The sequence below is a fragment of the Ammospiza nelsoni genome, chromosome 6, assembly GCF_027579445.1.
Source record: "Ammospiza nelsoni isolate bAmmNel1 chromosome 6, bAmmNel1.pri, whole genome shotgun sequence".
Lineage (NCBI taxonomy): Eukaryota > Metazoa > Chordata > Aves > Passeriformes > Passerellidae > Ammospiza > Ammospiza nelsoni.
Genome location: NC_080638.1, coordinates 59,423,435 through 59,447,523, shown reverse-complemented (window position 1 = coordinate 59,447,523; position 24,089 = coordinate 59,423,435). Strand labels below are relative to the sequence as shown.

Genomic DNA, 24,089 nt, shown 5'->3' with positions numbered 1-24,089 from the left:
TTGTAAAATACCATGTCTCTACATGTTGAACTGTAATTTATTCCCAACAACACTGGTGTTTGTGTAGCACACTCAATAAACATCCAACAAAGGACGTCCTCTGCATTTTGTTACTGCTCAAGCAATTTTCATTTCAAACCATGTTATTCTTTACTCTTTGCTTTCTTGTCCAGTTCTGCACATCAGATGTATATAATTGCCATCCTCCAAATGGCACACACAGCCAGTTTATTTCTCACATCCAAAACAGAAGCACAAGAATAAAGGCTGACTAAGACAAGTATAATTGCTGTTCATAGAACAATCCTCAGAGATTCAAAACTAGAAAAGTTTGTGAGCATATATTTAATTTAAAACATGCTTGTATTTCCATTGCCTTTGAGAGAATCTGTTTTATGTTAAGGCTTCTACAGAAATTCTCACACTTGAATTACACACAAGCTAAAGAACTTCACTAGACCAAGATCTGAGCACCTCACAAACTGAGCAGATTTATTTCAGTAAATGCAACCTTCTTTGTCTTTCAGAAACTTATTTCCTTTATTGTCTTTACACTGCAATAGATTCACACTTCAATGTAAGATCTAAAATGGAGAATAGAAATATGACATGCATATTAAGTGAAATTTCAGATATGAGAGTTTCTAATCTGCAAAAAAGCTTCACTGGAAGTTGTTCATTCTTAGCAAATTACCTGTGACAAGTCAGAATTTCCCTGATCAGCCTCTCAAATACTCAGTGTCTGTTCAGAGGAGTATCTAAAAACTCATCATGCCCAGTCCTTGACGAGGAACAAGAATTCAATTCAAACTGAAAAGAGGCAGTGCTGGGAGAGGTTCTGACATTCAGAAAGGGTAGCAGGATAAAAGAGAGAGAAAAATGACAGACTCAGTCTGCACCATTACTAAAATTAGATCACTTCTTTTGTTCTCCTGAACCTTCTGCTCTATTTGCCAGGAATCATATTAGCAACAGAAACTGTGAGAATCTGTCCAACCTTATTAGAGAAGCTGGACACAAAGAAATTATGAAAATCTCTCCGAAATGTACTTGCACATAAAAAGAAAAAAAGGAGAGTTTCAGAATTCTTCAAGATTAGATCAGAATCCATGTCAGAAAAACTGGACATCAAAATAACAGAGATTAATTAACAATATTTCAGTGTGCTGAACACCAGCACAGATCAGAACTTTACCATTTCTGTCTTTTTATTTTTTTTTTTTATTATTTATATAAGTTTTACTACTTGGGACAGACCTAGACAGGCTCTTCACAATAGCAACCAGTTTACCCAAAATGCTTTATTGTGTAAGATACAGTTCAATATTGCCACCCAAAAGAGCTGTGAAGGTCCAGCTTTTCTCCTGGGGAGGACTTGGATGGTTGGCTGGGAATCCTTCTCCATGTGGAACCTAATAGTCTATAATGCTGTAGGGACATGAGATTATTATTATGTATACCAAGAAATCATGGCTAAATTTCTCAATATTGTGGGAATTTCACAGGAGGGTCTTCACACTGAGACATTCCCTGCCTGGGCTGCTGTTCTGAAGGCACAATTAGAAACAACAGGCAAGGAGTAATTAATACTTTAAGTCAGGCATACAAGGGAAATGTGACTAAGTGGTGGGATCAGGCTCCTTCTGTAGTCTGATTTCACTAGAATAGCTGCTAGTGGCTCTTCCATAGCCTTGTCCACAGCTTCATGGTTAGGACATCTTTTAGGAGTGGCACAGTGAGCTAAGAAGGTCCTTGGCCTCCTTCCTCTTGGGATGGGCCGCTTGAAGCCCTCAACAAGGCAGTTCCTGACACCAGACCACCGCTTTTATTCCTCCTTAAGAAGGTACCAGCCCCACCAGGGACATCCCAGTTCTGAGTGGATCAAGGCACTTTTTGCACCATCACAAACCAGCACTCAGACCTGCTTCTGGAGAGATATTTCCTAATGACCAATGCAGCAGCTCTCCACTTAATGAGCATCCAACTCCCTCCAGAGACACGTCCTTCATTCCCAGTATCCCACAGAGCCCAAATGTTGCACTGAGATCTCTGAATTTTCTTGTTCAAGAATATTTTTTTAAGTTCTTGAGAAATTGGATGCTGGACAGTGGTGACCTGAGCCAAGTTTTAACAAGCACCAAGTGTGTATATGACCATTTTTAATTGGGTGAACTGTCAAGGACACAGGAGACACTACTTTGTTGGTGATTCAAACATTCCTACTCCACTGGAAGCTACAAAGTGTCCCAGAGCTTCAGCTGTAAGAGCTTGTGTGTCACTGGAGCAGAGAGTGTCCCACATGATTGTCACCATATTTTCTGAAAAATCTTCATTGCCCAGGATTTTTCTCCTGAGAAGCTGAGAAGCCTCAGAAAAGAAATGCAAACAATAGTTATCTGATTGCTTTGGAACGTGGTCTGGAGGTTGCTTACCAACAGGTGCCTCTTTGATTGGTTCCATGTGAACTGTGTAGACTTAATGACCAATCCCAGTCCAGCTGTGTTGGGACTGTGGTCAGTCACGGGTTTTTATTATTTTTTCCTTTCTAGCCTTTTGATGTATCCCTTCTCTTTCTTTAGTATGGTGTTAGAATAGAATAGAATAGAACAATAAATGTATATTATTTATTATTCTATTCATATTATAGAAGATTATGGAGTCAGATTCATCTCTTCCCTCGTCCTGGGACCCTCACAACCACCACACACGATCTGTCTCTGTTTATATCCACACACTGGGGTATAAATGACAACTGTGAAGGCTGCATGGCCACGGGACTCTTGCACCCTGTCAAACTAAAGATGTAGAATATCCCATAGTCAATCCTGGGCTGTCACTTACGATTCCAGTAGTACAAAAATTGGCTGTTTGTAATTCTCTCTCTGTCCCTTTCTCCTTGGATCAGTGACAGATTCTCAAAATACAGCAATTGAAAGAGACTTCCAAGAGAAGTGAGTCTTTCCCAAAACATACAATATTTAACTAGATTGCTTCCATAATCAAGATGTTTTCAACAAGAAATGCAAAGAGGAGGAAAAAAAGGAAAACCTACTGTGATAAACAACAAAAAGAATTCAGGTCAAAGCTGCTGATTTTAAGATTATCCTACACAAATTAAACAGAAATCTGCAAACTCAGTATTTTATCCTTCATCTGAAGAATACAGTTCTTACAAAATCCAAACCACTTTATATACAGATAAATTGATGAGAAATATTCTCATGTTTTAATGTTGTAATAAACAGCTAGGTAGGAATACTGAAATGACTTGAAGCATATGTTCAGCTGCCATGCAGGAAGGGCACCTGAAAGGGAGCTGATGCTTCACTTACTAAAACTTTTTACATGGAAGTTACCCTGAAACTCTTAATGGTTGCCCAAAAATGTCAACAAAAGCCTTTCCCTTTGGGAAAACATGGGTATCTTCCACATGTAGGAACGGGGAACATTTTCCTAAAGTTTATTTTAAAGGGATAAAATCACCTAGAAAGGAGTGAGCTCCTCTGCGAGCCTACAGCCAAGTTGTCAAAAGGCATTACTGCCAAGGGAGCCACAGGAAAGAAGTCATGGATAACACACATCCAGCACACAGAGATCTCCAGAAACCTACACAGACACAGGATGGGTCCCCTGCAGGATGCAGGACAGACTGAGTAAAACAAGGAGTCCGATTTTCCTCTGATATCCTCCCTTTTGGGAATGCCAGCCTGCAGACTGCAATAAAACAATAATTAACTTTGGGCATCAGGAAAAAGTTCCATAATCCAACAAGCTCTTTCTCTCTTAATAATCAATAACTGCGAGAAAGCATCTGTTTCCCCTACCCTTACAGCAACACACAAAGATGCATTTCCAAACAGAAAACACTTATTTTTTGGTTTATCTCTGAAGAGAAGAAAGGTCAGTAAGAAAAATAATTTTACTTGTACTACTACAAACAAAGTCAACATTAAAAATATGGAAATGTTCATATTCAGGGAGTTAGGACTAACAGACTTTTCACAAACTGAACAGGCAAGACAAAAACCAAGTCCAAAATCTGGAAATGGTTTATGTGTATCATAATTTTAAGAGGATCAGGAGTCCTGTTAAATTCAGTGAGATAGTTAATGTTTCCAGCTATATATTGTGTGATATCCAGAAAAAGACAGCTGGACGTCAGCAGAATTTACCTTGAACAGTTTATTCTGTTGGCAAGTTTTATCTTATTTTATATGAACAAGAAACCTCTTAGAACTCTTAAGAGAAATAAATTACTATGCTCCCTTCACCAGTAGTCAGTTTGCACTGACTGAAATTCTGATTTATCCTTTTTGAGCAAGAGTGAAAATATAGGAAATGATTCCTTGGGATTTTGAAGGAGCTTTATGTGAATTTTGAAACACAAGCAGCAGAGCTTGCAAAGAAATAAATCCAGTGTCTGCTTCCCTCACTCTGCTGTTGTTTTTTAGGATTTAAACATTCCAGAAAAGAATTGTCATCTTTACAAAGCTGCAACTGAATTGAGAAACTGGGACGGGATGAAACTTGACAACGAAAAAGTAAATACCTGCTACCAACCTTTATGGAATTGCAAAGAAATGCTATTTACCTTAGAATATCTATGAGATATAAATAACTTTAATAGGATTTCAACATATGCATTTGAAAGAGGAGATGAAAAAATATTAGATCAAGGATAGTGAAAAAAACATTTTTTTAAATTTATTATGCAAGAGGATGGAATTAAGTGTGCTACTGAAGTACATTAAAATGAAATTCAATAAAGACAAAGGATCATTGTCCTCTGGTGGTGCTTCCAAGGTTTTACACTGGATTCCCCAATCCAACTGCCTTTTTATTATCTCTGAAGAATAAAGATTAACAGACCTACAAAAATGTTATGATGCTTCTGATGAGAACTGCTCCCAGTCAATCCATTGTCTAAAATTCCAAGCACATGCTTGTGTGTTAAATTACATATTCAGATTTAAATGGATATAACTGTTCCTAACTATCTACATGGTAATTGTTCTAACAGGGATTAAGGTAGATGTGTGCCCTGGTGTTAATACACTGAATTATACATTTTAGTATTATTAGATATGAATTATATTATGCGTGCTGACTCTGTTAAATATTCGCAGTATTTAACGGGTGTAATTTGAAGGGGTACTGCAGCATTTGGATTTATATTTCAGTTTGCCACTGAATGCTGGAAGAAAACAGAATTAATTTGGTTCTGAGGCTAAAAGTAGTGTTCATATATTGAATTAGTTAATACATAAATGCCATTAATATTCAAGATTAGGGGAATTTTTAGGGTTATTCTGTTATGGTGTCAGAATGCTGGGGACCTTCTCGCTCTCTTTAACTCCCTGACGGGAGGGTGAAGCCAGGTGGGGATCGGGATCTGCTTCCTAGGAACAAGGGGCAGGATGAGAGGACATAGTCTGAAGATGTACTAGGGGAGGTAAATTGGACATTAGAGGAATTTTTTCCAGGAAGAAAGATCAGACATTGGAATGGGCCGGCCAGGGAAGCGGAGGAGCCACGGCCGGGCTCTCAGAGACTGGCCGGGCACTCAGTGCAGTGGTCTGGCCATGGACTGGGCTCGATGATGCCAGAGGTCTTTTCCACCCGGATCCATTCTGGGATGCCGCCCTCACCCGTGAGGGAGCGGGAGCACCGCGGCCCCGCAGTGCTCCCGTACCGACCCTGCCGGGAGCAGCGCCGGGAGCGGGGCCGGGGCTGGCCGGAGCCATTTCCCGCAGGCAGCGCGTCCCCACCGCCTCCCTCAGGCGGGCAAAATGGCGGCGGCCGCTGAGGGGCGGGAAAAAGGGGCGGGCAGAGAACGGCAGCGCTCCGCCATCCTCCTCCTCCTCCTCTATCTCCCAACGCCGGCTCGGCCCCGTGCCCTGCCGCCCCCTGCCCGCTCCGAGCCCGGGCCCCAGGTAGGTGCCATCCTTGCGGATTTGCCCCCCGGCCCTTCCCCTCCGCAGACCGCAGAGGTGTTTTTGTACTCGCCGGGTGTTGGGTGTTTTTATTCAGAGCCTGCAGAGGAGGTGAAGGGAGCTGGGTGGGTGGGAAGCGTGGTGGCCCCGGTGGGAACCCCTCTGGTCAGGGGCAGCGGTGCCGCGGGGGGAGGCGGCCAGCGACCCTTCCCGAAGGTGACCCCGGGATGCTCATCCCATAACTGGATGGGAGGTGCGGTCCTAAATGCTGTGTCCCCTGGGGAATGGAGTCAGCACTGCTGAGCAGGGGCTCGCAGCCTGATCCTCCTGGCTGGAAGCTGACCTGCAGCAAACTGGGGTCTTCAGCCATGGATGCTCCTCCGGGGAATCCTTAACCCGGTGTGTGAGAGCGTCTGGACTTTGTGGGATGCCACAGCCTCCGCTCCACCTCCCATCTCCTTTATCATCCCCAGCTTGGCTAGCAGGTGCTTTGTAACCCCTACCCTTAAACACCTGTAAGACCACCGAGGTAAGGATTTTTAAGCCCTATATGTTTCAGCTGCTCAGGTGGCAGACAGCTGTACACAAACTCTGTAATCTGCTAAAAATAAAAGCAAACCAAACTCGGCTGATCCACCATCAGCCCACGTAGAGGATGGTGTTCATTTAGACAAAAATTCGTGCCCTCCTGTGAATTCCTGCCTGAATTTGTGGCGCGGTTTGTTTTTTTTCCCTTTGTAATAACGAGGTTATTGCAGGGGAAACTTGTGAAGTGACTTTATGGTGTTAAAGCCCTTTTTCCATCCTTGCTGTGATAGCATCCAAGTGGCACAGATCCCCCCGGTGATGACGGACTGTTGTGTTAGGGCTTGTTTGGGTATCCAGGCAAGTTGTCAAAGTGGGGCCGGGCCTGTATGTCAGGAATGTGCATTGAAGCCAGGTCCTGTAAACACTCACAAATGTCTGCAGCCTTGTTGCTAGGGCTTTGCCCAGGAATAAGACAGGGATGAGCCCCTCTTTGAAGTCCTGATTGCTCCCTGAGTAGCTGGAAGCCAGCAGAACAGCAGAGGGAAGAGTTTCCATAGTTAGCGAGCTTCAGTAAATAAATTCACCTCTTTTTTATGGCTCGTTTTGGAGCAGAGCCAAGTGGAACTATATTGTTTATGTGCGTAGATTCTTGTGTCTCACACAAAGATGCCTATTGTTTACACAGAAACTGTAAGGGGAATGTTTTGTTAACATTTGGTTAGCAATATAAACTTGACAAACACAAATGCAGACTGGAACTTGAAGCAAAAATAGCCCTTCTCAGAGCAGAAAAACACAGCTGCCCAAAAACTGTTTTTCAAGGAAAACTCTGCACCTATCGGTTCTGTATTTTCTTTTTCAACTCAGCTTCTGTCATTTCCATGCCTGTAAGTCTTCTACTGCATGTAACTATCCCCACAATTTAAGCTCCAAGCCCATGCACCCTCTAAACAGAGCTTATTTTTCTAAAGAGTGATTCAGTTGTGATATTTTATAATTACATTTGAAATTTGTTTTTAGTTGGGTGTGTCGCTGTTACATTCTCAAATTCCTGAGCTGACTGGGATGAATTCCCCTGTCCATTGTCAACATGTGTCTTTTCCATTAGTTCCAGTAGGACTGACTGCTGCCTTCTTACATTTGAGAAACTTTCAGTGGCTTAAAATAGTAGGACCAAAAAACCTGTTTTTTCAATATTTTATTAAAAAAAAAACAAAAAAAACAAAAAAATCCACAACCTACATAAAGAATAGTTACAGAGCCTGTGGGGACCTGCTTCCCGTGATGGAGTATATTGACTTAGTGGATGTAGCATGTAAATTTTCAGTCATGATAATGCATAAAATCTCATTTTCACTGTTTGCAACTTCATTCCCCAATGATCAGCATGTATCAACATTCAAGTGACTGAGACCTGTTTAAATAAATGGGGTGAATTGTTCTCAGAAGGGCTCAGAAAGGTTTGGTATTGTAGCAAAAAGGGATCACAGTAGTTTGAGGACTCTGTGACAGCCAAATGTTTAATTTTTAATGTCTCACCAGTGATGGCAATGGGAATTCATGAGATTGTACAGCTCCAGGGGAAGAAAGTCAGAATTTCTGTCCTTGCACATCTCCTAATGCACACAATCTATTTTACAGAGTTACTATTAATGACATTGGCACTGCTTTTTTGTGTGCTGTTTTTTTCACCCTATTTCTTAGCTTGAGTATTTCTACCTGTCACTCACAGATTCTTGCTTTCATGATTAGTAGCCTAGAATATATTTGAATATCATAGTTATCACTTTACATTCATTGTTTCTACATTGCCTGATCCTCTCTGAATGAGCATTCAAACCTATTTTGTTTGATGGGTCACTGTAAATGTCTACAGGTATCTTTTTTTCCTTTCTTTCAGCTTTTTCCACTGGCACCATGAAGAATATATCCTAATTTTGCTACAACTCACAAGTATTGTGTTTGATTTTTTTTTAATGTATAAGTTTTAGGAAGCAGAAAGTGAATCGCTTACTTTAGTTTACACTGATATATCCTGCAGCAAGGCTGTGTAGGGAGGATGGTAGCAATGCTGGCGTGGAAAACAATTTGTAATACTTTAACTTATTTATGTAGAAAAAGCTTTATTGCATAAAGTTTTAATTTTCTTTTTTTGCTCTCTGTGCCTGAGTCCTTGCATTGTGTGGCTGTTCACTGAAATCACAGACTCAGTACACAGAGATCCTTAATAGGATTTGGAATTGGAGGTCTGTGCCAAAGTGTGATTGCAATCAGATTGAGTGGGAAGAATGTCAGTTTTAGGAAGGTATTCTGATGGGGAGGTGGGTTGGTTTTGTCACCTCCCAAGAACAGGTTATATGTTTTTATTTGCAACCTTCAGATGAAAGAATGTGTTCACATTTTTAAATAGATGCTTGCTTATCGTATTCTGAGAATTCTAACAGCAACATGTCAGAATTCCACTGTAGCTTGGTAAATAAAAAGAAGACACAAGAATTCCCTGGGTTCTGAGTTCCACAATCAGTAATGTGTCCATGTTTTCCTTCCTGTTCTCCTACAGGAAAGATGATCCCCAGCCAGCCCTGCTGAGCCACAGGATGGGGCCAGATGTCCCCCTGCTCAATGACTACAAGCAGGAGTTCTTCCTGAAGCGCTTCCCTCAGACCCTGCTGGGAGGTCCCAGGTTCAAATTAGGCTACTGTGCCCCTCCCTACATCTATGTGAACCAGATCATCCTTTTCCTGACCCCATGGCTCTGGGGAGGAGTGGGGACACTCCTGTACCAGCTGGGGGTGATGCAGGACTTGTGCACAGCAGCCCTGTCAGGAGGGCTCATGTTTGTTACTGCCCTTGCTCTTCAGATGACAAACCTCTATGCAAAGCAGAAAACAGTGACAGTAGAAAGAATGCAAATTCAGAATACCCTGACAGATGAAGACGAGTTTGAATTTTCCAGCTGTGTAGGTTCAGAGACAGTAAAATTTATTATTCCTGGCAAGAAGTACATAATCAACACTGTATTCCATTCTGTTCTGGCAGGGGTGTTGTGTGGGCTGGGAACTTGGTATTTGCTGCCAAACAGAATAACCTTGTTATACAGCAACATTGGAGGAACTGTTGTGATCTTTGTGTTTGGATGGGTGACCATGTGTATAGGAGAGTATTCATTAATCATAAACACAGCCACTGAAACAGCCACTTTCCAAGCACTGGATACTTATGAAATCACTGCTCTGATGAGACCTTTCTACATTTTTGTCTTTATTGCAGTGGATCTTGCACACAGGTAAATGTAATAATGCATTCAGCCACTTAAAGTGATGGTCATTCTGTGTATTTTTGATGGGAAAGGTTAAATTATTCTTCTGAGGAAAATTTATTTTGAGATTCTAATCAACTGTAGTAACTTCAAAGGAAGAAAATTGATGCATTTATGATAAAAATTGAGGTTCTATGCTGTGTATAAAAGGCTCTTAAATTTCCATAGCATTCCATGTAAACCAGGAAAAGCAGTCTGTAAGAGATAGGTTAAAACTACTTTCTACCATGTCATTTTTCATATTTTTGTATTGGAGCATTTGCAAATATATCCTTTTAAAGGATGTGCTTTGAAAACACATGTTCCTGACCTGGAATCATAAATCTAAACACTGCAAGCTTCAGGATTACAGGATTTATGTCCAGATTTCATCTTGGAATACTTTCTAATTTAAGCTCTGTAAAGTGATAGCAGAGGATTTTATACAACAGGCAAAAAAAAAAACCCAAAACCCTTGAATTTGGTTTTGATGAATGGATATGCAAATGGGAATATTGCTGTGGCTTTGTGATACAGATTTGGAACTTGGATTTTTAAATGCTTTTCCAATACAAAAGAGCTGTGTCAGTCTACAAATTAGGAGAGTCACATTTCTGTTTTTCAGATGAGTGTCTTAGCTGAAGTATTTGTAGTTTCAGGCTTCTAAAACAAGATGCTTTTAGATTTATTTTCTGCATTCTTTCTCCCTGTCAGGTGATATTTATAGCACTTTGTCACATGTAATATTTTATGGGTGGGTTACACCAGATACATTAAAAAAAGCATGTTTGAATTTGCTGGTTTTGCACTGGGAGATGTCCTTGTTAATGATTTACCCTAATTGCCACCTCAGGTGAAGTATGAGAATTACACATGTGGTCTTGGGACTCCAAATCCTTCTATTCAATTTCCTGAGGAGAAGATTAAGACCTTGTCAAAATTCCTGATAAAATTCCTGTGAGGCTTGCTTACTTATTAAAATGGAGAGGGAAACCAAATATCTTGGCAGTCTACCACCTTTAGTTGGTAAACTACATCTAGGTTAGAATTTATGCAAATTTCTAATAATGATCTTTGTGATTTTGCAGGAAAATTTTAACATTTTATGTAGAAAAAAATCCTCTTTAGGAATATACAGTATTATCTGTAGGTGTACAGGCAACATGACAATTCTTCTACTTGGGCCTTGAAATTGCATAAAATTTTACTTTTGTGTCTCTGAAAAAATACTTTATAATTTTTTGTTAAACAGTTGAGGCCTTGGAGCCTGTAGATGTTTATTTTTTGCACAAGTATTTTTTCAGTGTGTTTTTCAGTTTGCAGTAGCAAAAATAATTGGGATAATTGCCTCACTGTATTCATCTGAAGGCTTCAAAACTTTTAAATGAAAATTTAGTCTGTGTTCTAATTAATATGTTACTGTCCCAAGCATAAATATATGTGCTTATTTTTCCTTTTAAAAGATACTTATTAGGTTTTATAGGTTGAATGTGTAAGGTTTTTACTTTGGGATTTGCTGTAGTAATTAAACAGGAAGTCTTCCCACACTGAAGTTATTTTTCCTTTCACAGAATTCAAATGCATTTCTTCTTTTATCCAGGTTTGCTGTCAACACACCCATTCTAGAGCAGACAAACCAGATTTTGCACATCCTGTTTCTTTTTCTGCCATTCTTGTGGGCCATGGGAATTCTGCCCCCACTTGATGCACTTTTTCTCTGGGGAATGGAACAACTGTTGGAGTTTGGACTAGGAGGTTCACCTATGTCAAGTAACACCAAGTAAATGTTTCTACAATTGTAAAATATATCAGTGTTGTTTATAACCTTTTTCTTTTCAAGCAAATCTTCTTTATTTTCTCCTTCACAGGTTGTTAGTAATGTTTCTCATTTCTGCTGGAACAGCAATAGCATCGTATTTCATTCCCAGCCCCCTCGGTGTGATCCTCTTCATGACTGGATTTGGGTTCATACTGAGTCTTAACCTAAGTGAGATTGGGTTTGCCTTCAAACACACCATGATCAGCCATTTAGCCTCCAGCAAAGCTAAAAATGCTCACAGGGCTCTTAGATTACAATTTGGGTGGAGGGAATTAATTTTCTATGTGACTGTGTTGGCATTTGCTCTCACAGAAGCGAGTCTGCTGCATCAATTTGCAGGCTGCTCATCATCTTCCCAAGGCAGACCCCAGGCCATAGCAAGTTACATTCTGATCCTATTACTTGTAATGATGTGGATTCTTAGAGAGATTCAGAGAGTGTACTTGTTTGGAGTCTTCAGAAACCCCTTTTACCCAAAGGATGTCAGGACTGTGGCTGTGTTCATGGAGAAGCAAAGAAGGCTAATGAAAGTTGGTGTTGTCAGGAGGATTTTACTAACACTAGGTAGGAATACACCACTGTCTGTTGTTTGTTAGATGATGCTTGTAGGGAGATTGAAACTCTAGAATTGCTCTATGTGCAAGATTCTGGGAATGAACCAAGGGAAACCAAGTGGCTGGAAATACTTGTTGATGTCTTGTTAAATTGTGTATTGAGGTCAAAGTTACTGGTCCAGCATATTTGAAAGTGATTAAATTTGGAAGTGATTTGATTTATTTCTTTTATAGGGGTGAACCTAAAAAACTGAGTCTTTTAAAAGCCCAGCTGAGAAAGCAGGGCCTTTTAAAGTATTTTAGTTACAACTGCAGTGCCAACTTTTAAAAATATGTACTTGAAAACAAAATGCGTTGAAAGTCTTCAAGCTGACCAAATATTTGGTTCTTAGAGCTTGCTGGTAAAGGGGAGAGCCTCCATTCTGGTAGGTTAGAGACAAATGCATCTACTTGAGGGAATAAAAATGGATTTAAATTATTTAACGTCATAAAGAACCATTAGTTTGGGGAAATACATTGATGACTGCTATTCCATGTTTATTTTCACTTATTTGAGTATTTTCTCGGAGAAACAAATAAAGGATAAAGGAACTAATAGCAAGTAAGAGCTAAACATCGATGTAAATGTTTGTTGTCCAAGGCCATTAGTGCAAATAAATTGTTCAATATTGTTGGAGTGTAATACAAAGAGGATTTTGTGTTGACGAGGGGAAGCTTTCTCTTTTTTGCTGGGATTTCCATCCTGAAATAAGACTGCTTACCTCTGCTTGCTTTTGTTACAGTTTTGGAAGGTCAGTGATGCTTTTGTTTCAATTGCAGTGTCTCCCTTTGCTATGATAGCATTCCTGTCACTTGACCATTCCCTACAAAACCTGCATTCCGTGTCTGTTTCCATTGGATTCACAAGGATGTTCAGGATGGTAATTTGAATTTGAAATATGTTAGCCTTAGAAATGCTCTTCTACATGACTTGAAAACCAAGGTGACCTGGAAGAAATATTCCAGGTCATGAAAGCAGAGATAAATAGATACGTTTTTTAATGTATTTCTAACATATCTCTATTCTAGGTCTGGCAAAATACAGAAAATGCCTTACTAGACATGGTGGTTGTGTCAGCAGCACAAATGTTGGTGGCTAATCCAGACCTCTGGTGGAACAGGAGCCTTGATACAGGAATCAAACTCTTGCTGGTAATTGTAGGAGCGTCGGGGGGGTGGGAGGGTCGGAGACAAGAGATCTCTGCAGCCAGGTTGTGGAACTTGTGGTTTATTGCAAAGGGCCTGGGTGCAGGGCCCTGCTTGGAGCTGCCAGCCACAGCTCAGAGCAGGCCCCAGAGAGGAGAGGGGGAGAGGGTGAGAGGGTAAGAGAGTAAGGGAGTAAAAAAGGTAAGAGAATAAAAAGGGTAACGGAGTGAGGTTCCCGTTACAATACCATAAATCTTCTTCTGTGTTGAATATTCTAATTCTCACTAACCAATCTAGTACAATATACAAATCCTATAGCCTTTACATACAGCCTATAATAATCACTACATTACCATACTGTGTTACATTTTAAACCCTAAAAACTCCTCTTTGGCCCCTTCTGCCAAGCTGGCAGGGTCTGCTCTGACCCTTGGACCTTCTGCAAGCAGAGGGTGTTGTTCCATCCAAAGGGGATCACCTTCAGCCGGCCACACCATTGTTTTCCAGTTGTTCAGTAACTGAGGTATCTCTAAGCTTGCTTTCATTTCAATCTCGCTTAGAGTTTCCATATTCTCAAAATCTTTTGCCAGACAATCATATTTATAAGGCTTTCCTGTTTCTCCTTCCCCAACAGGTAATGGTCATATTGTAAAATTAAGCAAGATAATTGTTTTCTGAAGTATCTGTCTCTGTTGGAGAATTACAACAGGGGCCAGAACCCAGCAGACAGAAGCTAAAAACTGTACTAAGATATATTCTCATACCAAGGAATGTTAGCCATGCTTCATTTTCATAAAATTACTGTAGCTATGCTGAGTGTGCTGCAGGCTACAAACCCTGTTCTTCCTGCCCGTGTGTCACAGGTCGGTCTCCTGCGGGATCGGCTGCTCGAGTTGCTGTCCAAGCTGAACTTTGTCATGGCCATCCTCCTGTGCTAAGATATATTCTCACACCAATGATAGCCATGCTTTATTTTCTTTAAGTTACTGTATCTATGCCGAGTGTGCTGTAGAGTTCAAACCCTGTTCTTCCTGCCCATGTGCTGCAGGTCGGTCTCCTGCGGGACCGGCTTCTGCAGTTCCTGTCCAAGCTGCACTTTGCCATGGCCATCCTCCTGTGCTAAGATATATTCTCACACCAATGATAGCCATGCTTTATTTTCTTTAAGTTACTGTATCTATGCTGAGTGTGCTGTAGAGTTCAAACCCTGTTCTTCCTGCCCATGTGCTGCAGGTCGGTCTCCTGCGGGACCGGCTTCTGCAGTTCCTGTCCAAGCTGCACTTTGCCATGGCCATCCTCCTGTGCTAAGATATATTCTCACACCAATGATAGCCATGCTTTATTTTCTTTAAGTTACAGTATCTGTGCTGAGTGTGCTGTAGAGTTCAAACCCTGTTCTTCCTGCCCATGTGCTGCAGGTCGGTCTCCTGCGGGATCGGCTGCTGCAGTTCCTGTCCATTTGCCATGGCCATCCTCCTGTGCTAAAATATATTCTCACACCAATGATAGCCATGCTTTATTTTCTTTAAGTTACAGTATCTGTGCTGAGTGTGCTACAGGCTACAAACCCTGTTCTTCCTGCCCATGTGCTGCAGGTCGGTCTCCTGCGGGACCGGCTGCTGCAGTTCCTGTCCAAGCTGCACTTTGCCATGGCCATCCTGCTGACCTCGTGGACGGAGAAGAAGCAGCGCCGCAGATCCAGCGCCGCCCTGATCGCGCTCAACGTCGCCTTCTTCCCCGTGCTGCTGGCCCTGGTGGCCGTGTCGGCGCTGCTCTCCTCGCCCCTGCTGCCGCTCTTCACGCTGCCCGTGTTCCTGGTGGGCTTCCCGCGGCCGCTGCGGAGCTGGCCGGGCCCCGCGGGCGGCGCCGCCTGCGTCTGCTCCGACACCGTCTACTACCGGCAGCTGGTGCCCGGCCTGGCCGCGGCGCTGCAGGCTGCGCTGGCCGCCGGCGGCCTGGGTGCGTACGGGGAGCGCTCTGCAATAATGCAGATAAATAGTGCAGGAAATGTGGTTTTCCAGCCAAAACCTTGGGATTGGGTCTGTCCCAACACCCTAAAACCCTTGGGATCGGATCCCTCCCAATGCCTTAAAACCCTTGGGATTGGATCCCTCTCAGTGCCCCTAACCCCTTGGGATCGGATCCATCCCAATGCCCCAAAACCCTTGGGATCAGGACCCTCCCAAGACCCCAGACTCCTTGGGATCAGATCCCTCCCAACACCCTAAAACACTGGGGATCAGGTCCCTCCCCATGCCTCAAACCCCTTGGGATCACATCCCTCCCAAGGCCCCAAAACTGGATCAAATCCCTCCCAAGGCCCTAAAACCCTTGGAATCAGATCCTTCCCAATGCCCCAAAACCCCTTGGGATCAGATCCCTCCCAAGGCCCCAAAACTGTTTGGATCAAATCGCTCCCAAGGCCCTAAAACCCTTTGGATCAGGTCCCTCCCAATGCCCCAAAACCCCTTGGGATCAGATCCCTCCCAAGGCCCCAAAACTGTTTGGATCAAATCCCTCCCAAGGCCCTAAAACCCTTTGGATCAGGTCCCTCCCAATGCCCTAAAACCCTTGGAATCAGATCCCTCCCAAGGCCCTAAAACCCTTGGAATCAGATCCCTCCCAAGGCCCTAAAACCCTTGGGATCAGATCCTTCCAAATGCCCCAAACCCCTTGGGATCAGATCCCTCCCAATGCCCTAAGCCCCTTGGGATTGGATCCTCTGAAGGGAGGAGAATCAGTGGTTGAAAACCAAGTTTCACAGCTGGGTTAAATCTGATATTCAGAGATTGCTCAGGAAAAACTGGTTACTTTTATTCTTGTACATCCAACAATAGGACAAAGGGGAAGAATAGAAAAGAATAGAAGAGCTACAAGTTGCAGCAGGGGAGGTTCAGGTTGGACATTGGGGAAAATTTCTTCCCTGGACAAATGGTTAAGCATTGGCACAGGCTCCCCAGGGAAGTGGTGGTGTCCCCATCCCTGGGAGCATTCAAGAAACAGGGAGATGTAGCAGTTTTGTGAGATGGTTTCATGGACATGGTGCTATTCAGTCAAAGGCTGGGTTTGATGATCTTTTCCAGCTAATGATTCTACAATGTCTGCTTGTTACAATCCTGTAAAAAAAGAAATCTTTTGTTACCTTTAAGCAGAGACTAAATGGTGGTGAAACAGTATCAATCCTAATCTTTCTGTACTGAATAAAAAGGATGGAATGCATTGATCCCACCCAACTGGAGGCAGTAAATTGGGTTCTTCAGCCAGACAGCATAGAGAAGGATGTGTGTCAGACTGCTGTCTGTAGGTCTGTCTGTCTCTGCATCCATCCCATTACTCAGCATCCAGAAGGTGACTTTGCTAATTTGGCTGTGTTAATTGGTTATGGTGAAATACATGATGTAGCCTAAGTGGCAGTAAACAGATAAGAACAAACCTATTGATAAGATTTAATATCTTATCTTGTGCAGGCACTTGGGGTGGGATTGTAGCAGCACTTGTGGGTTTACAACCTGGTAAAGGCATTGTGGTGGGATTTTCACAGAATTTGTGGATTTACAGCCTGGTGGTGAAGGCCTTGTGATGGGGTTTTCACAGAATTACAGAGACAGAGGTGAAGAAAGGCCCAGTCTTTTTCCCAGCTGGAGACAGAGTAACTGTTTTAAAATTGCAAGGTCATTTTCTTGAGAAACAGCCTTTGTGTAACCTAAATAATCAAAAGATTGTAGCCCTCAGACAAGAGGCAAATATTTACATAAGCCTCTTAAAAAATGGCTTATGGCTGGAAAAAGTGGCCTAATATTTGAAGGCAGTGGAAGTTAACCTTAATCAGGCTTTTCTGAAGAAAATATCCAGGTGCTTTACTGGGAAATATGTGCTGCACTTGCATCACTGGTTAGAGAGAGATACTCAATTAAACCAAAAAGTCGTTTTTCTCTAAAAAAGGATACTTCAGTTTGTCTACTGTTTTCTATTTACAATAGATATATTTATTATAATAATATATAGCTATCTGTCATATATATATGTTATCTATCTTTTATATCTATCTATATTTTATATATATACATATTTTAATAGGGTTTTTTCCCCCCATTGCCATCATGACTGTGGTGGCATGTATGCCTTAGAATAAATAATTTAAAACACTAGTCTTGAGGGGTAAAAAGTCTCTTCTTTAATGGGAAAATCTGTGAATGAATGTCTTGAAGCAAGAAAAACTGTGGTGTTCTCAGATGAGTTCAAAAGGAAGTGATGCCACTTTGTGTGTCACTAATTTAAACCCAGAGTTTTTTCTGTGTAAAGGAGTTTTAGTAGTTTTAACTGCTAGCAAGAAAGGAATTAAAGTCTTTGCAAAATGTTAGCAAGAAAATGCACTTCATTAGCTCAGTGGGATAGAAAAGGTTACTTAAATTTTAACTACTGCTTAATGGTTGGTTTCACTGATTTCACCTTACAACATTTTAAAACTAAAATGTTCTGCAAGTGAGTGGTCACCAGACATGAGTGACAGCAGAAGCAGGTCATAAACTGGCAGCAAATGTCATGCTTAAGAATAGAACCATTGTGTTATGGGGATTGACTTTCAGCTATAGTTCAAATACAGAATAACCATCAGTTCTTAGGAAATTTGGCATTGCTTTTTTTGTGACTTTTTCTTTTGTGAAAAAGTTTGGGTTGGGTTTTTTTTTTTTTTTGAGTACTAATTTGCTGTTCTTCAGGACCTGATTTTCAAATTCCAGTTTAGTTATATTTTTATTTCTCTGATAACAAATAAACTTCCCACTCCACAGCAAATTGGGCCATTAGGAAACTCCTGTGCTATAGAATGATTCTGTAATGTATTCTCAGTAAGGAGGACTTTAGGTCTCCAGGGAACACTCCAGTGGGAACTCTGTGGTTGGAAATGCAGCCAAAAATGATCTTTAATCATGAAAGTCATCTCTGCAAAGGGAATTGAGGGTGGAGTTGTTTAACCCTGGTCTGGTGTGAATAATGCAGTCCTGCAGTTGTGTGAGGTTTTCCAACTTTCCACAGCTTTTTCAAAGCTGCAATTTCAGCCAGTTTTTCCAAGATTTTAAGGTGCTAGTCATTTCTAAGGTGCCAGTTATTTCTGCTGATGCAGAAATATTTCGTGTTTGCTGTTGAATCCTTTCCTTGGCATGTAGAAAAGGTAATATGCAGTTTTTGTTTTGTTTCTTTTCTTGCCCAGGTCTCTCTCTGCCTGGGTCTCATTACTTGTGCCGCTTTCAGGACAGGCTGATGTGGATTTTGGTGCTGGAAAAAGGCTTCACATACTGTGGTGTGAACATTAAGGTAATTGCATGCTGAGCACTGAGATGTTGATGTTTGGAAATCATGCAAACATTTTGCTGTGTAACATTTCAGCAGTGTAACTGATTTACATTTAATTTTCTAAGATGAGTGTTGTACTAATTAGCCTTGCAATTCACATGAGTAGCAGATGTGAAATTTTTTTATCATTTAGCTTGTGACAGAATATCTTTAATAAGCTAGCTAATAAGATTTGCATCAAGCAAAGATTTATTTAAGACACTGATCTGTGCCTAATACTGCAGTGAGTGCTTTGTTATTGCTGTTATCTCTGGATAGATTTGTAGATTCAGTTGTGGAAATACTGACAATCATTTTATTCAGAATAATTCTGGTGCAGGCAAAATGCTGGCATTTAAAGTTATGTCCTGGTGAAGACTAACAGGTTTTCATGTGTGCTTTAGGGGCTAGAACTGCAGGAAACATCCTGCCATGCTGCTGAAGCTCACAGAGTGGATGAAATTTTTGAAATGGCCTTTGAACATCAGGAGCACACAAGGATTCTGTCTCCCAATCCCCATTTTGGGCACATCCTGACTCCCTGTACTGTGGTTCCTGTGAGGCTGTATTCTGATGCCAGGAATGTGTTATCTGGAATAATTGATTCCCATGAGAATTTAAAGCACCTGAAAGATGATTTTGTGAAAGTGCTTGTGTGGATGCTTGTCCAGTATTGTTATAAAAAATCCAAGACGTGGGAAAGCCCAGGCAGTGCCAACAGGAACAAACAAGAATCATTTCCAGAAAATCAGCACAGTGGAGCAGTGAAAGGATGCAGAGCTCTGAGGGAAGAAGACAGCTTTAGTGTTGATACAGTGGAGGACTGGACTGATGATAGTGACATTTTTGATTTTGAACCCGGTAGCAGAGCAAGAGACAGAAAAGATGCTGGGCACTTGGGACTGACACCCAAAGTGCACCTGTCTATTCCAGGGTCCACAGAAACACAGAGCCAAGATTTCCTACAAGAAATGTCACCAGAAGATAAATTAAACAGGACTGTGGTGCTTGGGCTGCCTGCTGTGGACAAAGGGAAGCAGCCAGAAGTTTTACCTCGTGTAGAATTCAGTTGCTCTTACTCAGAGCTGCTGAGCATCCCAGAAGAATGGAGAACAGCACCAGTGCCTTCTTCCAAAGTCAGTGAAATGAGGCAGAGGTTTCCTGAGGAATGGTACCACTTTGTTCTGAGCCAGCTGGACTTTTTTCATCTGCAAGAGAAGCCTTCCAGTTTGCTCACAGAGCTGATGGAAGATAAAGCTCTGAAGGAGCTGTACATCCTGGGGGTGCTGTCGTGCTGCTTTGGTCTGTTTGGGCTGGATAACGCCGTGCCTGCCCCTCGCCACGTCTTCAGGGCATACACGGGTGGCATCCCCTGGTCTGCTGGCTTGGACTGGCTCACAGGCAAACCAGAGCTCTTCCAGCTGGCATTAAAAGCATTCAGGTAAAAAAAACCCAATTTCCTGAGATTAGAAATTTATATAGAGAAGTGCCATTTCATTAATGGTTTGTTGAACCCGTATAGTTTTAATTTATTTGTCGGTTTTTCCTATATAAATACTGCCCGTGACTCCAGGCAGTGAAGCCTGTGGTGTGGAGGTTCTTCTTTCTTCTCCACAGCAGCTGCCTCCAATCTGCTGTGTTAACTGGGGAAAAACAACCTGTTTTCACTGACCCCAGCTCTCAACAGATGTGCTGGATTTAGATGTTTGGCAGTAACCATTATCAGGCACTGGGGATGTGTTGGAGGTGAATGAGGTGTTTAAGCTGATGTGTTTTACATGTGGGTGAGCTAAAAGCACAACCAGACTGACTGGCAGGGACTCAGCTGGCAAGCAGTGACTGGCAGAGTTGGTGGAGCCTCTCCACCCTCTGTGGCCTGAACAGCTTTTTCCCTCCTGCCTTTGCCACCCTGTGTGATGTTCTGCACCTTTCAGATACACCTTTAAACTTATGCTGGACAAAGCCAGCCTGGGCCCAGTGGAGAACTTCAGAGAGCTGGTGAATTACCTGGAGGGATACGAAAGCGATTGGTACATTGGGCTGGTGTCAGACCTGGAGTGGCAGCAGGCAGTTCTGCAGGAAAAGCCATACCTGTTCTCTCTGGGGCACGACCCAAGCATGGTAAGGAGAAAAATTACTCAAAGTTTGGGTTTCTTTTTTACTGTTCTTTATTCCCCTCATAATTGTGTTCGAAAACATGAAGGCTCTGCAAGATGGTTCGTACTAAAGAGGAACTGGCACTGCTGTTGTTGAAAAGCCCACTGCACTGTTCTTCAGATGCAGCAATATTTCCTGATTATATTCCAGTGGAGGAATTGAACTGAGGGGACTGGTTTATACTTTGCTGTGTTTAAAGTGTTCATAGAGTGCAGCGCTGTTACTGTCATGTTTTTTTGAAAAATCCCTTTGCCCAGGATTTTCTCCTAGGAAGCTGAGAAGCCTCAGAGAAAAATGAAAACAGTAATTACCTCATTTTGCTTCTCCTGTGTTTTGCTGCTTTAGAATGTGGTTCAGAAATTGTTTATCCAACAGGTGGTTGTTTGATTGGTTTCATGTGAATTGTTTTTACTTACTGACCAATCACCATCAGGCTGTGTGGGACTCTGAGGAGTCAATCAGGAGTTTTTAGTTAGGATATTTACAGAAGGCTTAACAAGATACTTTCTCTATTCTTTAGTATAGTTTAACATTCTTTTATTATTTTATGATTTTATATTATATGAATTAACCTTCTAAAAACATAGAGTCAAATTCAGTTCCTCCTTCATCCTGAAAACCCTAAAAACACCACACAGCCCCAAAGCTTTACTCAGAGCTCTATAACCAAAACGCTCTCGTCTCTTCTCAGCCAATGTCCTGGACATCCTGATCTGTTTGTTCTTGCAGGGAATTTACACAGGGCGAGTCCTCACTCTGCAGGAGCTGCTGGTCCAGGTGGGAAAGCTCAATGCAGAAGCTGTGAGGGGCCAGTGGGCCAACCTGTCCTGGGAGCTGCTCTACGCCACCAACGACGACGAGGAGCGCTACAGCATCCAGGCACACCCGGCGCTGCTGCGCAACCTGACCGTGCAGGCGGCCGACCCGCCCCTGGGCTACCCCGTCTACTCCTCTCAGCTCCTGCAGCTGCCCCTCTTCTAGGCTGTGCTTTCTCACCTGTGGCTCTTGCTGGTTTCTCCTTTTCCTCTGTGTGTGGCACTCTGCCCTGTGTGCTGCAGATCAGGTGTTACTCACAGGGTGGCAGTGCCAGGCTGGTGAATGTCCTTGGCACAGAGGTGGTGCTGGCCAGAGCCTGCAGCAGGCAGCAAGGTGGGGACTGGTTTCTTGCTGCTGGAATACAAGACACCCTTGTGGCTGGTGAGCCACATGCTGCAATTCTCCACCTTAAAGAAAAGCAGTGTAATTCTTATCATTACCACAATTCTGCTCATTAACTATTTTTGGTGCATTCTGATTTACTTTTCCTTTTTTTTTCCCGTGGACAGGTGACCTGCACTGCCAGTCAGGTTATGGCCTCTTGTAGTGTTGTCAACCCCAGAGTTGACAACCAAAGTGTACATAGGACTATTTATATAATTTTTTTTTATTCTGGCCATTTTTATATTGGACTGAGTTCAGTTCTAGCATTTGTTATATGACTCTCACTGATCTTCCTTATGTGCAGTAAGTTATCAGCCATACTTTAACTAAGGGACAATTTTTACCTAACTACTTGTTTTGGTAAAAAGAATTTTATATAAACCAGTGTGTGTTCTGACACATTGATAGCGTGGGTGACTTTATTGATGGAAGAAGTAAACGTATATAATTAGGGGACAGAGGAAATTTTAAGAACAAATGCTATGATTTCATCTCCTTCTTCCAGTATCCATATATATGATATATATATCTGTATACATACATATATATATATATATATGTTGTTACTTTCAACCTCTCTCCACCTCCCTAACCAGTCTTCCTCTTCTAACCTCTCACAAATGCAGTGAGAGCTTCATGATGGGGGGTGGGAATCCAGCTAGAAGTATTTATTTTTTTAACCTCACTACAGGCTGGAGCAGACCTGGACAGCTGGTTTGTAACATTACAGCTGACCTTGAAAACAGGTCCAGGTCCAGTTTCCAGTGGCTCATTTATCCTGTTCACTACCACCAGTCTTAGCACATAACTGTGTTTTCTCAGCAGGACCATGGTCACACTGTAGGCAGATGCTGAGCAGGGAGTAGGTAATTGTATTTCCTAGGACAGAATCAATTTAAATCAGACCTGCTCTGTAACTGAAGCAGTACTGGTTTGGAACACCCAGCCTTGTCTGGGTCCAAGCACATTTATTACTTTTCACATTTAAGACCTTTTGACTCATATGAAATTTGCCACAGAAGCTTGTTCTGGGCTGCTGGCTGTTCCTTTAGATAGTGGCCAGAAATGGTTTTTAAGAACTATGCAAGTGGTGTGGTGAGTTTCTAAATCAGGTTGGTGCCACACTGGGCCCTGAGCTGTCTGGAAATACAGAGCCATGGATGTGATGTAAAAGGGGCTTATAGAGAGCCCCCATTTCAGCTCCCACTCACAAGGAGGGAAATGTTTACTCTGATTTAAAACTTCCAAGGCAAGGAGTGTCATGAGCTCCTCAAGCAGTTCTAGTTCTTTGCTCTCTTGCAGCAGCTGGAAAGTTGGAGCTGTTTCCTAAATCTAATTTACCCTCTCTTGCCACATTGTAAATTTGTTACTACTTGTCTTCCATATGGTCACAGAAAATTTAATTATCTTTTTTTGCAGCAGTCCTTACTCAAAGATGGCTGTAATTTCTGCCCTCATCCTTTGTCTTTTGTAAAGTGAATAAACCAGTTGAGAAAGAGCTGAAGAGAGCTGTGATCCTTTTCCCTTCCTTTCTCTGGGCTCTGTCCATCTGGTCCCCAGCCTTGAGGAGAGCTGCTGCTGACTGGGCCCAGTGTTCCAGCAGAGATCCTGATTGGCACCAGATGGAGCAGCACAATTAGCAGTGGGCAGAGTTCCTGCTGGAGCACAGCAATGTGGAGCTGGGCTGTGCTGCCCTGCCACATCCTGTCCCCTGCTGTCACAGCAGTGTGTCCCACAGCCCCAGTCACTGCTCACACAGCCCCTGGCACAGCCCTGAGGCACAGTACCTGTCTGCATCCTGCTTTTGGCAGAATCAGGAGATAAAGCTTTTGTTCTGTCTCAGATCTCTGCAGCTGAGTGCCCCTGTTCAGCTGGTTTGTTTGCTTTGGAGCATTTCTTTGATTTATCCGAAATTCAGGAACTGGAGCACCTTCAGCTCTGGCTGTGTCTGTGTTCACAGGCTGCTGCTGGGATTACTGATGGCATCCTGCTCTCAGCAGGACCCATTGTTATCCCTTGTGACCCTGTTTTCTAACCAGGGGTGTGCAGAGCTTTATTTATTTCTTCCAACACCTCCTGGCTTT

The 24,089-nt window shown here is 42.4% G+C and overlaps 1 protein-coding gene across 1 annotated transcript; it reads left to right on the top strand.

Moving 5' to 3' along the window:
* The first annotated feature begins 5,891 nt into the window (after positions 1-5,891).
* Positions 5,892-23,511, top strand: PCNX4 (pecanex 4). Its single transcript, XM_059474931.1, has 11 exons — positions 5,892-5,933; positions 9,022-9,747; positions 11,360-11,539; positions 11,628-12,142; positions 12,952-13,052; positions 13,201-13,323; positions 14,913-15,276; positions 18,527-18,630; positions 19,053-20,089; positions 20,583-20,769; positions 21,535-23,511. Exons 2-11 carry the CDS (start codon positions 9,059-9,061, stop codon positions 21,784-21,786), a joined length of 3,552 nt encoding a protein of 1,183 aa, XP_059330914.1. The 5' UTR covers positions 5,892-5,933; positions 9,022-9,058; the 3' UTR covers positions 21,787-23,511.
* Positions 23,512-24,089: the final 578 nt, after the last annotated feature.